This window comes from Heteronotia binoei, chromosome 2 (assembly GCF_032191835.1).
Source record: "Heteronotia binoei isolate CCM8104 ecotype False Entrance Well chromosome 2, APGP_CSIRO_Hbin_v1, whole genome shotgun sequence".
In the NCBI taxonomy this organism is placed as follows: Eukaryota; Metazoa; Chordata; class Lepidosauria; order Squamata; family Gekkonidae; genus Heteronotia; species Heteronotia binoei.
In genome coordinates, this window is record NC_083224.1 from 39,189,726 (window position 1) to 39,204,035 (window position 14,310).

Consider the following 14,310-nt stretch of genomic DNA (forward strand, 5'->3'; position numbering starts at 1 on the left):
TCCTCAGGTGGGGACAGGGGATCCCCCAGTTTGGAGGCCCTCCCCCGTCATCAGAAAGTGGGGAGGGGGGAAAATGTCTGCGGGGCACTCCATTATTCCCTATGGAGACCAATTCCCATAGGGTATAATGGAGAATTGATCCGTGGGTATCTGGGGCTCGGGGTGGGGGGTGGGGTTTTTTTTAGGTAGAAGCCCCAAATTTGCAACATAGCATTCAGTGCCTCTCCTCAAAACACCCTCCACGTTTTAAAAAGATTGGACCAAGGGGTTCAAGTCTATGATCCCCCAAAGAAGGTGCCCCTATTCTTCATTATTTCCAATAGAGGGAAGGCATTTAAAAGGTGTGCAGTCACATTTAATGTGGTGGCCAGAACTCCCATTGGAGTTCAATCATGCTTGTCACAACCTTGCTCCTGGTTCTAACCCCAAAGTCCCCAGATATTTCTTGAATTGGACCTGGCAACCCTAGCATGTATGATCGTCCCAGGGTCACCCAACAAGCTTCAATGGCACAAGTGGGACTTGAACTTGGCTCTCTCAGATCCTAGCATGACACACTAACCACTACACCACTACACCACAACACACACACATGCAGGACTGGCCAACTAATAACCTTTAGTCGTCCACACAGAGAGAGGTTGGTTGCCAACCTTCAGGTGGTAGCTGGTGATCTTCAGCTATTACAATTGATCTCCAGACAGTCAACATTATATCCTACCGAGGTCCCTCCATTCGCCAAAGCCTGCCCTCCCCAGCCTCCACTCCAAAAATTTCTATGTATTTCCCAGTCCAGAGGTGGCAACCATGTATGGAAAGCCTCTGCTTTGCAGAAGATCATAGATTCAATTCCCGGCATCTCCAGGTGAAAGGGAGAGGTGATGTGGAATACCTCAGCCTCTGACTCTGGACAGCTGCTGTCAGTCAAAGTCGTTTTTAATAAAGCGGCCCCTGAATAATGATCTGATCCCTGACAAAGCCATGGCACCCCTGGCTTTCCAGTTATGCAACTTAAAAGCCACAGCACTGGCTGATTGTTGCAAACTGAGAATATCTTGCACTTCCCCAATTGGATCTGCCCCAAATGACAGCACCCTCTGCCATTTCCCAGCAGCTCAAGGCAAGGCTTCCCTGGAAAACATACAGGAAGCATTCTGGAATGCTGAGGAGGTAGAAGCAACTTTTATTTTATTTTGAAAACTCAACTCATTTGCTCCCTACGTGAATAATTAAAAGCCAACGCCTGAGTACATTCCCCTCCTAAATGCCTGCACTTTAATTTCAAGAAAGCAACCCCCTCTTTCTTGAAAACTTGAGAGGAGTACAGTCCCCCACCCAAACGGCATGAATTATTCAGGCCCTGCGCTCCACAGCTGGATTTAATGTACCATCAGTGCACTTGCTAGCAACAGCCGGGCTGTATTGCATTTCACTTAATCATCACAATTTTAAAACGAAAAGCCTTGAGAAGCACACAGCGCTAATCCATCAAGTGTTTCTTTTACCCTTCATTTGGCATGGAACTGCATTGGCTGGATTCTAAAAGGGCTCTGTCATCTCGGGGTGATGATTTCCAGCCTTGGTTGTAACCAGAAGACATATGAAACTGCCTTATACTGAATCAGACTATTGGTCCATCAAGGTCAGTGTTGTCTACTCAAACTGGCAGCAGCTTTCCAGGGTCTCAGGCAGGGATCTTTCACATAACCAGTTGCCAGGGACTGGACTTGGGACCTTCTGCATGCAAAACAGAGGCTCTTCCCCTGAGCTACAGCCCCTGCATGACAAGGCTGTTAACATTTTTGTATAGTGAACCTCCCCGAGTCATAAATGTGTATGTTTGTTTACTTCATTTATACCCTGCTTTTTCTCCCCAGTGGGGGACTCAAAGTGACATATAAAGTTCTCCTTATAAAGGGAGGGAGGGAGTTATTTACTTTAAGGATATCTCATACAATGGACATGTGGTTTGGTGTAGTGTGTAGTGTGTAGACTCTTATCTGGGAGAACTGGGTTTGATTCCCCACTCCTCCACTTGCAGTTGCTGGAATGGCCTTGAAAGGACAGCTTCTGGGAGAGCTCTCTCACCCCCACCTACCTCACAGGGTGTCTGTTGTGGGGAGGGGGAAGGTAAAGGAGATTGTAAGCCGCTGAGACTTTGAGATTCAGAGTGCAGGGTGGGGTATAAATCATCTTTTTCTCACAGCTTACCTTCAGTCATGCAGTGAAGATCCTTGTCCTGTGGCAGCTGCTGTTAGCAAAGCAATGGCTAGCTAGCAAAAGCCCAACTTTCTAAAAACACTTGGCAGCATTGGCAGCCATGGGCACCAACCACATTGGTAGGGATGTCAGTTTCCAGGTGGGATCTGGGGAATCCCCCGAATTACAGCTCATTTCCAGACTACAGAGATCAGCCCCCTGGGAGAAAATGGCTGCTTTGGAGGGTAGATTTCTGTGACATTACATTCACTGAGGTCCCTGACTTCCCCAGGCTCCACCCTCAAATCTCCAGTAGTTGCCCACCCTGGATCAGGCAACCCTCCCCTCATCTCCTGCCAGTGACCAGGGGGAACCAGCAACCCTGTACATCGGGGATCTCTGGATTAGGGTTTCCAAATGCCTGGAGAAAAAAAAAATGTCTCTTTAAAAGAGGCTCACGGGAATGTTATTTACTAGGTAACATTGTTTGTCTCCATGCCATAAAGAGCTTCACCTGCCCATTTCTACAGAGTGAAGCTCTCATTAAAAGGACAGAACATTTTCCTCCTGGCCTGTTGGCAATCCTGCTTGTGATGTGATAGCTACTCCATGCAGTGAGGTGCATATACTCCATTTCTTACTGCAGATGGAGCCACCTTCTGTCTCCAGGCTGCAGCGAACCTTTTCTGGCGGCTCTCCTCCACTTTGCCACTCGCTCCTCCTGAGCATTGACTGAAAAAGTCAGAAAAGGCCTCGTCTTTACAATTGACTTAATGTAATGCTCCTTGCAAACACTGAAAGGTCAACATGTTCCTACATCTCAATAAATTGCAAGGCTGGAACAGAAATGAAGGTTAGCGATAAGTGGGTGGTTCTCTTGATTTTCTTTTAGCTTCATTTGGCCTTTAGAGTGCCTTTTTCAGAGTCTTCAATTTCATACAATCATAGAATTGGAAGGCACTACCAGGGTCATCTAGCCCAACCCCTTGCACAATGCAGGAAATTCACAAATACTTCCCAGTGACATTTGCTCCATGCCCAGAAGAATGACAATAAATAATATTTATATATAAAAAACTTCCAAGATCCCTGGCAAAACTGGCCCGGAGAAACAAAGTTGCAAATAGCATTTCAAGGTTGGACTACTGCAACGCCCTCTACATGGGGCTGCCCTTGTCTCGGACCCGGAAACTGCAGCTGGTGCAGAATGCCGCGGCCCGGCTGTTATTGGGTCTCCCAAAGTGGGAACACATCCAGCCGGGTCTCCGGACTCTGCACTGGCTTCCAGTGATATACCGAGTCCGGTACAAGGTGCTGGTTATTACCTTTAAAGCCCTATATGGCCTGGGACCTGCCTACCTGAAGGACCGTCTCTCCCCACATGTTCCCCAGAGAGCACTGAGGTCAGGAACACAAAATCTCCTCACTATCCCCGGGCCAAAAGAAGCCCGTCTGAAAGCCACCAGGGAAAGGGCTTTCTCCGTTATGGCCCCCGTATGGTGGAATCAGCTGCCGGAAGAGGTGAGAGCCCTGCGGGACTTGGCGCAGTTCCGCAGGGCCTGTAAGACGACCCTCTTCCGGCTAGCCTATACCTAGCCTACATTTAGCCAGGATAACAACTTGAGGAAACTGGCCAGCCATCTTTTTACAGGAAACTGAATTACTTTGTTTTAATGTTTTAACTGTTTAACTATTTAACTGTTTTATATTTGAAATTGTTTAATTTTAAGTTTGATTAATTGTTGGAAGCCGCCCTGAGCCATTCGTGGGAAGGGCGGGATAGAAATCCCAAATAAATAAATAAATAAATAAATAAATAAATTTTCCTAGATATGTTTAAAAAAAAAGGCCACAAGAAATAAGCACTGATGCAACCCTTCCTGCCCTCCCTCTCATGATCCAAGTTCATAGAACCAGCATTGCTGTCAGATGGCCATCTAGCCTCTGTTTAAAAACCTCCAAGGAAGGAGAGCCTGCCACCACCTGAGGAAGCCTATTCCACTTAGAAAATGCTCTGTCAGGAAGTTCTTCCTAATGTTTAGTTAAAAACTCTTCTTATTCAATTTCATCCCATTGGTTCTGGTCCAACCTTCTTGGGGCAACAGAAAACAACTCTGCACCATCCCCTCTATGACAACTCTTCAGGTACTTGAAGAAGGGGATCATATCACCTCTCAGTCATCTCCTCTCCAGGCTAAACATACCCAGCTCCTTTAGCCTTTCCTTGTAGGACTTGGTCTCCAGACCCCTCACTGTCTTTGTTGCCCTCCTCTGGACACATTCCAGCTTGTCTATGTCCTTCTTAAACTGTGGTGCCCAAAACTGAACACAATCCTTTAGGTAGAGCAGAGTAAAGTGATACCATCACTTTGTGTGATCCGGACACGATACTTCTGTTTTGTGTCCCAAAACTGCATTTGCCTTTTTAGTTACCACATCACACTGATGACTCATGTTCAGTGTACAGTCCACTGAGACCCCTAGATCCTTTTCACATATACTAGAATTGCAGATTTATACCCCCACCCTTCTCTCTGAATCAGAGACTCAGAGCAGCTTACGATCTCCTATATCTTCTCTCCCCACAACAGACACCCTGTGAGGTGGGTGGGGCTGAGAGAGCTCTCACAGCAACTGCCCTTCCAAGGGCAGCTCTACAAGAGCTATGGCTGACCCAAGGCCATTCCAGCAGCTCCAAGTGGAGTAGTGGGGAATCAAACCCGGTTCTCCCAGATAAGAGTCCGCACACTTAACCACTACACCAAACTGGCTCCAAGACAATCCCTCATCCTATAAGGACACATTGGATTTTTCCTACCCAAATGCAGAATTTTACATTTATCCCCATTAAAATTCATTTTATTTTTTTTTAGCCCATTTTTCCAGCCTGTCAGGGTTATCCTGTATCTTGACTGTGTCTTCTACTACATTTGCTACCCCTCCCAATTCAGTATCAGCTGCAAATTAGGAAACGATTTTATTTATTTATTTCATTTTTTTTCAGCTTAATACAAATTTATTCCATTCATTTCTACAACTGATAGAATGGAAATGCAGGAAGTATAGCAAAAGGAGAACATAGCTGTGGTGAGGGTTGTAATGAATACCAGTATTTTTGAATAGCAAGTACTATTCAGATGTTGCAGCTGTCAGTCATTCCAAGCTTACTTTGAGATCTACTGTTTTATGTCTTTTACAGAACCTTTTCCTCTAGGGGTGTTGAACTCATTTGTTATGAGGGCCAGATCTGACATAAATGAGACCTTGTCAGGCCAGGGCATGTGTGTCATAAAATGTAATACCAGGTAGGGCAAAATGCAGATTCTGTCAGAGCTCTCTCAGCATGTTGGAGTGCCAGAGAGTCCACTCTTCAAAGCAGCCATTTTCTCCAGGGGATATGATCTCTGTCAGCTGTAGATCAGTTGTAAAAGTGGGAAATCTCCAGGCCCCACCTGGAGGCTGGCAGACCTAGCTGAGTCCCTTTGACCTATTCAGAAACAGTACTGAAAGGGCGGGGGGAACAGTCACAGCCCTATCCAATTATTCCGGAGTACATTGCTCTGTGTCATACGGTTCAACCCATGCCTGTAAGTCAGCTCTTACGCTACAACTGTGATGTTAATGAGTGCTTCTGAAGGGAAAGCATAAAACGCAGCTGCAGGAGGAGGGTAAAATGAGAGTTTTCAGAGGAAGCATCTCTCACAGGGACTGTTTATTGCCAGGCTGCAGGCATGGGAGCGAACAGAGAGAAGGCGGAGGGATAAAAAGCAGGGAGGGAAGATAGAGTTGCACACCAAGTGATGGACGGTGTGCTGCGAGTGTGAAGGAGGAAGCATTCATTTCACATATTGATTCAAGATGGCCAGCCAATATTTTTTATTGCTGCCAATCTCTACTCTGTAATTTACCGCTTGGAAATTATATACCGACCAATCTTTGCCTGCAGCCTGCAGTGATTCAGTGGTCCTTGTCTAAAGAGCAATATGCCTTGGGGGGGAAACAAACCTATCAGTAGATCTGAATGTATGTCCATTGTTGCCCTAATACATAACGTCATGTCGTCTCAACAGGTCTTTTCCTGCTTTGTCAGTTGATACATAGGATCCAGATATGCCCACTCACCAAAGAAGGTTTCCCTTTCAGGGATGCTGCCACCTTCTCCCCAACTCAGTTGCAGTCAGGGCTTTTTTTCTGGGGGAACATGGTAGAACAGAGTTCTGGAACCTCTTTGTGGAAACAGAATTCGCAAGAAATGTTTAAAAGTTCATGAGGTGCACCTGTGTGTTTCTCCTTCATTTCCCTCTTGAGAGTTCTGGCAGTTCTTTTTCCAGAAAAAAAGCCCTGGTTGCTGTATACTGTTGCTGGAAGGCTCTGATCCTCTCTCCTGGCTAACCAGATCACTGTGATTCCGAGTGCTTTGTTGATCAGTTGTTTGAATGCATCTACGTGCCATCTATTGGCTAGTGTCCATGACACCACCAAAGGTGATGAACACAGGTCTCCTCCATTATTTATTTGAGACCCAGTTTGGTGTAGTGGTTAAGAGTGGTGGACTCTAATCTGGAGAACTGGGTTTGATTGCCGCTCATCTACATGCAGCAGCTGGGTGACTTGGATCAGTCGCAGTTCTCTTAGAGCTGTTCTCTCAAGATCAGTTTTGTCAGAGCTCTCTCAGCCTCACCTACCTCACCGGGTGCCTGTTGTGGGGAGAGGAAAGGAAGGAGATTATAAACTGTTCTGAGACTCTGAGTGAATGACAGGGGATAACTCCAATCTCTTATCTTCTTCTTTATTAATTAATTAATTAATTTACAGTCCTCTGTTCCCCATGGTTCAAAACAGCTTACAATACATAATTAGCATATCAAACAACAGTTAAACCCAACCTTATAAAACCTAATAGAATGTAACAGATAGAAGTGCTTACAACCTACACTCCATTAAAAGTTCTGGCAAATAAAAGTCTTACAGCACTTCCTAACTAAAGACATCATCATCGTCACTGAAGACATCTCATAGGATTCAGAGATGTCATTTCCAGATAACAAACTGCAGCATGTCTATTTTATTGTGGGGGGGTGTTATTCACACCTGCCTCCAAAGAGTCAACATGAGCATACCCATGCCTCTAACCAATTTTATCCTGACAGTGACCCTTTGTGGTAGGGTAGACTGACCAAGGTAACCCAGCACATTTCAAGGCAAAATGCAGATTTGAACATGCATTTCCCAAGTCCTTGTCCAGTGTTCTGGCCACTCCCCCCCATGATAGTCCAACACTCTGACCGCCAGAGTTTTTTTGGTAGAAAAAGTCCAGCAGGAACTCATTTGCATGTTAGGCCACACCCCTGATGTCACCATTATTTCACACAGGGCTTTTTTTGGTATAAAAAGCCCAGCAGGAACATATTAGCATATTGGGCCACACCCTCTGATGCCAAGCTCAAAAAAACCCACCATGCTAGTTCGCCAACTCACTTCATTTTGGAGAATCTTACTGAAGTGAATAGAGGCCTAGAGAAACAGATTACATTCCCCCCTCCCTTAAGAGTAGAAGGTGAGATGGAGTAGCATGCTTTCTTGTGGTTTCCACAGCTGCTTGTTTTGCCTCACTGTCTTTGGTGGTCAAATAGATTTTACTAAAGCACTAAAAAAAAAAAAAAAACCTCAAAGCCTGTGAATGGAAGTGAACTTTACAAATTTGTTTTCATTATTTTGTTCATGTCCATATCAGTTTTTTGAATTTATTCATTTTTTCCTTTCCTCTTCTCTGCCCTTACTGTCCAGACCAGGCTAAGCTGAGTGCTGGCCAAGCAGAGGAACAGCTGAGAATCTCTTTCCTCTTCTCTGCCTCTCCTGTTACCCAGTACTTCGGATGCTCTTTCTCATTATTGATGGCCAGCACTGAGGCCATCTATTTACTAGAATGCACCAAGGTACCATGACTCTGATGAATCTGAAGAGAAGGCAGGAGAAAGATAAGGGTTCTTATCCACACCAGCCCCTACCTGGTTGGGTCCAGCAGGTAACAGCCATGGCTAAGACCCCCAGCATCAGCACCAGCCTGGCCCATGCAATAAAAGACAAAAAGTTGCATGTTGGTTAATTAAGACTGCAAACCTCCAGGTAGTGGCTGGAGAACTCCTGGCATTACAATTCATCTCCAGGCTACAAACTGGAAGGCAGGCTTCATGGCATTTTGAACATATGAACTCTCTCTATACACACACACACACACATGAAATTGTCTTGTACTGAATCAGACCCTCAGTCCATCAAAGTCAGTATTGTCTACTCAGACTGGCAGTAGCTCCCCAGGGTCTCAAGCTGAGGTTTTTCATGCCTACTTGCCTGGATCCTTTTTAGTTGGAGATGGCGGGGATTGAAGCTGGGACCTTCTGCTTATCAAGCAGATGCTCTACCACTGAGCCACTGCCCCTTCCCAATGGCCATTTTAGCCCATTGAAGTCTCTCCTTTCCATTAAGCCCGCCCTCCTGAGGCTCCACCCCCAAAATCTCCAGGCGTTTCCCAACCCTGAGCTAGCAACCCTAGTTATAATCCCTCCTTTCTCTGACCTCCTGGAACTCTAAACCAGATAGCCTGGTCCAAGAAGAACAAAGATTCAAGTATCAATTAACATTAACAGATAGAATTAATTTTTAATCCGTCTAGTAGAAAAATGGTGTTTCATTTCTTTGTGTAGTGCCTCTGTCATGCCATTTTCCATTCTCTAGAAAAAAATATGTATTCTCATTTCCACTCAAATCATTTAATTTTATAGCTTTGGGGTCAGATGCCTGTCTTAATTTCCAGTGCTTGACCTGTTCCTTCTGTTATCATCTTTCTAACAAAAGAACTGTTTGATCCTTCAGGTTTCTGAGCCAAGAGTTTCATTCTGAGAATACTGTCGTTACTAATGCACAAGCACTTGAAATATGTTTATCAGCTCTTCACAGTCATCTTTGGAGAACCCATTCTCTGTTATTTCGGTCAACTGCCAACTCAGACCTTTCACATTAGAGATGAAATAGATGTTCTCCTCTAACAAAAATGATATTTACAATGATGTGCTTTGCTTCTGTGTGATATAGTGGATGTTGTTACTAGTACATGGGCCTTTCCGAAAATGAAAGAAAGAGAAATGACTGATTTCCTGTTCTGGTATTCTTGTTTTTAGAGCAATTCAGGACCTGCTGTCTTTTGGCTTCTCTTGTTTCTTTTAAAACACCCCTCAGCCAAAGCAGCAGTTCAAGGCGAAGTGGAGGGAATACTTAGAACCAGAGGACAAGCAATGGGACAAATGCAGATTGCCAGCCAAGAGATTTTGGACAACACACCCATTTTTGGTTAGTAATTTCTTCTTCTGAGCTACCTTTGGGTTTCTTTGTATGTCTGGCAAAATTGTGGTGGGTGGGGTGAAGAAGGCGGATAAAGAGAATCTTTTCGAAGTTCATGGACAATAGATTCAGGATGGATTCAATGAGTAATTGAGTTGCTGTGACGTGGATGGCCAAGGCTAGTCAGATCTCATCAGACCTCAGAAGCTAAGCAGGGTTAGCCCTGGTTAGTATTTGGGTGGGAAACCACCAAGGAAGTCCAGGGTCCCTATCCAGAGGCAGGCAATAGAAAACCACCTTGGAATATCTCTTACCTTGAAAAGCGTCAGGTGTGACTTGACTGTATTTTATGACACCAGTTAAACTGTAAATTCACTTCCCCATAAGAACATAAGAGAAGCCATGTTGGATCCGGCCAGTGGCCAATCCAGTCCAACACTCTGTGTCACACAGTGGCCAATATGTGTGTGTGTGTGTGTATATATACATACATATATACATACGTACACACACACACACATATATATACACACTGGCTAATAGCCACTGATCAGCCTCTGCTCCATATTTTTATCCAATCCCCTCTTAAAGTTGGCTATCCTGAGTGCCATCAGGAGTTCCACCAGCTGGGCCAGGACACTAGCAGCCCTGCCATTATGCCCCCGAGACATAATGATGACGATGAACATACATAGCTTTGAAAGGGGACTAGACAGAGCCATAGAGGAGAGATCCATCAATGGCTACTAGGCAAAATTATTACAGGGAAACTTCACGCCTGCGATTGCAGTAGCCATGATGATTTAAAGGTTCCCCACCTAGAGACAATCAGCCTCTGAATGTCAGTGGTAGGAGGGGGCGGCAGCAAGGAAAGGCCTTGGCCTTTGTGCCCTTTCTATGGACCTTCCAGAAAAATTGGTTGATTGCATGAAACAGGCTGCTGGACTAGATGGACCACTGATCTGATGCATCAGGGGTCTCTCTTACGTAGAACAGGGTACATATGTCTCATGTGATGATTGCACAGTGACATGTTTTACTTTGTGTGCCCTGTGTCAGTCAGGCCATAAACCAATGAGAAGCTGAACAAGATTCAGAGGAGGCTGACACTTGAACAGCTCTGGAGAACAGCTGGCAAGTCCTGGAGGTCTCGCTCCCAGATATGCTTGGCCCATTATTGCTCCAATAATGTTCAAGGCCCAGTTTAGCCTTCTAAGGAATGATGAAAGCCAGTTTTGCATTCAATATCTGGCATTCAATATCTGGCTTGAAGCTCTGCTGTCTAGCATCACTAAGTGACCTCCAGATGTGGCCTATTTTCCCAGCCAGGAAGAGTAAAGAGGAGCTGGTGGAGCTCGGCATCTCAGAGCCAAACTACACATTACATCCCCCAGACCTGAGTCACTTTCCCTGCAGCCACAGCAGCTCCCAAATGGGAACATTTTGGCTCAGTAATAGTGGGAGGAGGCAACCAGAAGAACCTCTTCCCTATGTATAGTTGCCAACCTCCTGGTGGGACCTGAGAGCTCCTGCTGTTACAACTCACCTCCAACTGATAGGGAAGATGGCTGCTTGTACCCTGCCGAGTAGGGTACAATGCCATCCCTTCCCCTCCCCAAGCCCTGCCTTTCCCAGGCTCCACTCCACAAATCTCCAGGCATTTCCCAGAAGTGACAACCCTACTCCAATGCCAGAATCCTAAGCCAAACTGGGCCCCTAAATTTTTTAAGTGCCATTTATTGCAGCTGCAGGGAAAGTTAGTCAAGTCTCTGAATTTCTGGCTATAAAACGTAAAGCGTAGCTTGGCCCTGAGCAGAGCTGAACTTCAATCATTCCTATGTAGGATGTCCTATGGAGTGTCTGAGGGATGCTGACCCACATCTTCACCATCAGGGCTTTTTTTGTAGAAAAAGCCCAACAGGAACTCATTTACATATTAGGCCACACCCCCTGACACCAAGCCAGCTGGAACTGCGTTCCTGCTAAAAAAAAAAAGCCCTGTTCATCATCCATCCTCTCCCCACATTTTGTTCAATCTCATCTTTAGTTCCTTCATTTTGTTTTACATTGCTGTGTCATGCCAATGTAAATTGTTGTTGAATCTCTCCTGCACTGTTTATGCAAATGTGTGATGGATCGCTGACATACAGCAGAGTCAGAGAAAGAGGAACATTTGGGAATGAAGATTCTGGCCAATGCAGGAAATCAACCACAGCTTGTAGAATCGTTTTTTTTTAAAGTTGCATGAGTGACCCTTTCACAATGAAATGTATTTGCCTGAATTGTAGATAAATGCAGTTTTTTCAAAGGGCAAAAAGCTATAATCATCTCACTTATCCCCTACCACCTTCTTCCTTTTGCAGTCAAGATGCAGCCAATTTATGGCAACTCCATGGGGTTCTCAAGCCAAGAGACAAGCAGAGGTGGTTTGCCATTGCCTGCCTCTGCGTAGCAGCCCTGGTATTCCTTGGTGGTCTCCCATCCGAACAGTGTCCAGGACTGATCCTTCTTAACTTCCAAGAACTATTGAGATCAGGCTAGCCTTGGCTATCCAGGTCCTCCTGCCATTAGTCCAGAGTTATATGTTTAGAAAAAGAGGCATAACTTATTTATCTTAAAACATTTGCACTTTGCCTTTTGGCATAGTGTACCCTCATCCAAGAGATTTACAACATATCAAATGTGACCCCATTAAGAAATAGGGGTGGGGGGAGGGACCCACAATTAAATAAACATAAACATAACGCCTTCAAAGATCTTCATGGCTGCCTGGATCACAACAATTCCGCCACTAAACTACCTAACAGGCCTGTAGCTACGAGGGGGCCTGTAAGGGCACAGCTCCCCGACTTCTGGGTGAGGCCCCCTTACTGGAGGCCCCAAGCAGCCCCCAGGGCCTCTGCCATGGTTCTGGGGGCTGCTGCTGGCCCCGTGAACATTTGGCAGGCGAGGGCAGAAGCAGTTCCAGCCTCCCGCTGGAGTTAAAGGGCCCCTGATCAGCTGTTTCACGGGCCCTTTAACTAGCACAGGGGCTGGGGCTGCTTCTGCCTCCAGCCCTGCGTGCTATTTTAATGGTGGGGAAGGAAGGGAGGGTGGAGGCAGGGAAAGCAGCAGGGAGAGGAGAGGAGGGAAGGGAAGCTCTTCCTTGCCTGCCCCTTGCCACCAGCCTCCCTTCCCCGCCATTAAAATAGCACTGCGAGGCTGGAGGCAGAAGCAGCCCCAGCCCCAGTGCTAGTTAAAGGGCCTGCGAAACAGCTGATCATCGGGCCCTTTAACTGGTGGGGAGGTAAGGGGCTGCTTCTGCCCGGATCGCTGACTTCTCCTGGCCTCTTTTGCAGTTTCTCTCCCTCCCTTCCAAGCCCTGATCGCCGCCTTCTCCCCGCCTCCTTCCCCTCAGTCCCAGCCCCAGGATCACCGGCTTCCTCTGGCCTCTTTCCCTCCCTCCCTTCCAAGCCTCGATCGCCGTCTTCTCCCCATCTCCTACCCCTCCCTCCCAGTCCCAGCCCCGATCCGGCTTCTCCTGGCCTCTTCCCTTCCCTCCCAGCCCTGATCCCTGCCTTCTCGCCTCCTTCCCCTCTCTCCCAGCCCCGATTGTTGCCCATTCTCCTACCTGTCACTCTCATTGCCACCCTCCCTTCCTTGGGGGGGAGGGTGTCAGAGAGGGAGAACAACTAGAGGAAAGGTCATGTGGGGCACAGGGGACATCAGTGCCCCCCCCCAAATGTAAATGCCCCCCCCCCATCTTCCAAATCCTGGCTACGGTCCTGCTACCTAATTATATGAAGTTGCTTCTTCTTCTTCCAGTTCATATCTTATGCATCTGCACAGCAGCATAATTGCCACTGGTCAAGTTTTCTTTTTTAAAAAAATCTCATTAAATCTGCTCCAAGCTGCTGCTATTAAACTCGGGTTGATTTGTTCCAGCAGTACCACTTTTTCAGGCCGTGCCAGGAGCTTTTGTGGCTTCTAGAAGAGGCGTCCACTAGGCTAGTTAAAATCAAAACCTTTAAAGAAGGCTTGGACAGCATATGACAAGCAAAGCTGTGTGGAACTTAAGAAATTAGCACCATGACCCTAAGGAAAAAGGAAAGGTCCCCTGTGCAAGCACCAGTCGTGTCCGACTCTGGGGTGACGTTGCTTTCAGAACGTTTTCACGGCAGACTTAACGGGGCATTTGCCATTGCCTTAACGGGGCGTTTGCCATTGCCTTCCCCAGTCATCTACACTTTCCCCCGGCAAGCTGGGTACTCATTTTACCGACTTCGGAAGGATGGAAGGCTGAGTCAACCTCGAGCTGGCTACCTGAAAACCCCTTTCACCGGGGATCGAACTCAGGTCGTGAGCAGAGCTTAAGACGGCAGTACTGCAGCTTTAACACTCTGCGCCACTAAACACCCTTCTAAATTTGTTGAAGTCTATGGGGATTAGAAAGATTGGAACAAAGTTTGAATCCAGTGGGACCTTAAGACTTCTTCTTCTTCTTCTTCTTCTTCTTCTTCTTCTTCTTCTTCTTCTTCTTCTTCTTCTTCTTCTTCTTCATTATTATTATTATTATTATTATTATTATTATTATTTGTTTCCTGCGAGTAACTGCCATACAATAAACAGTAATAATAATTTAAGACCAACACATTTTTATTCTGAGTATAAGAGGTGTGCATGCACACAAAAATGTACACCCAGAATAATCCATTCATTTCTATTTATATCCTGCCCTCCCCACCAAAAGCAGGCTCAGGGCGGCTTACATATTCATGTATAGACATGAGATAT

The 14,310-nt window shown here is 46.1% G+C and overlaps 1 protein-coding gene across 1 annotated transcript in view; it reads left to right on the plus strand.

Annotated features, from left to right (window-relative positions):
* PTGIS (prostaglandin I2 synthase) overlaps positions 1-14,310 on the plus strand; it is a 45,970-nt gene that overhangs the window by 17,903 nt on the left and 13,757 nt on the right. Inside the window, exon 7 of the mRNA XM_060232973.1 lies at positions 9,378-9,546. Coding sequence (XP_060088956.1) covers positions 9,378-9,546 — 169 coding nt within the window. The remainder of the gene's footprint in view (positions 1-9,377; positions 9,547-14,310) is intronic.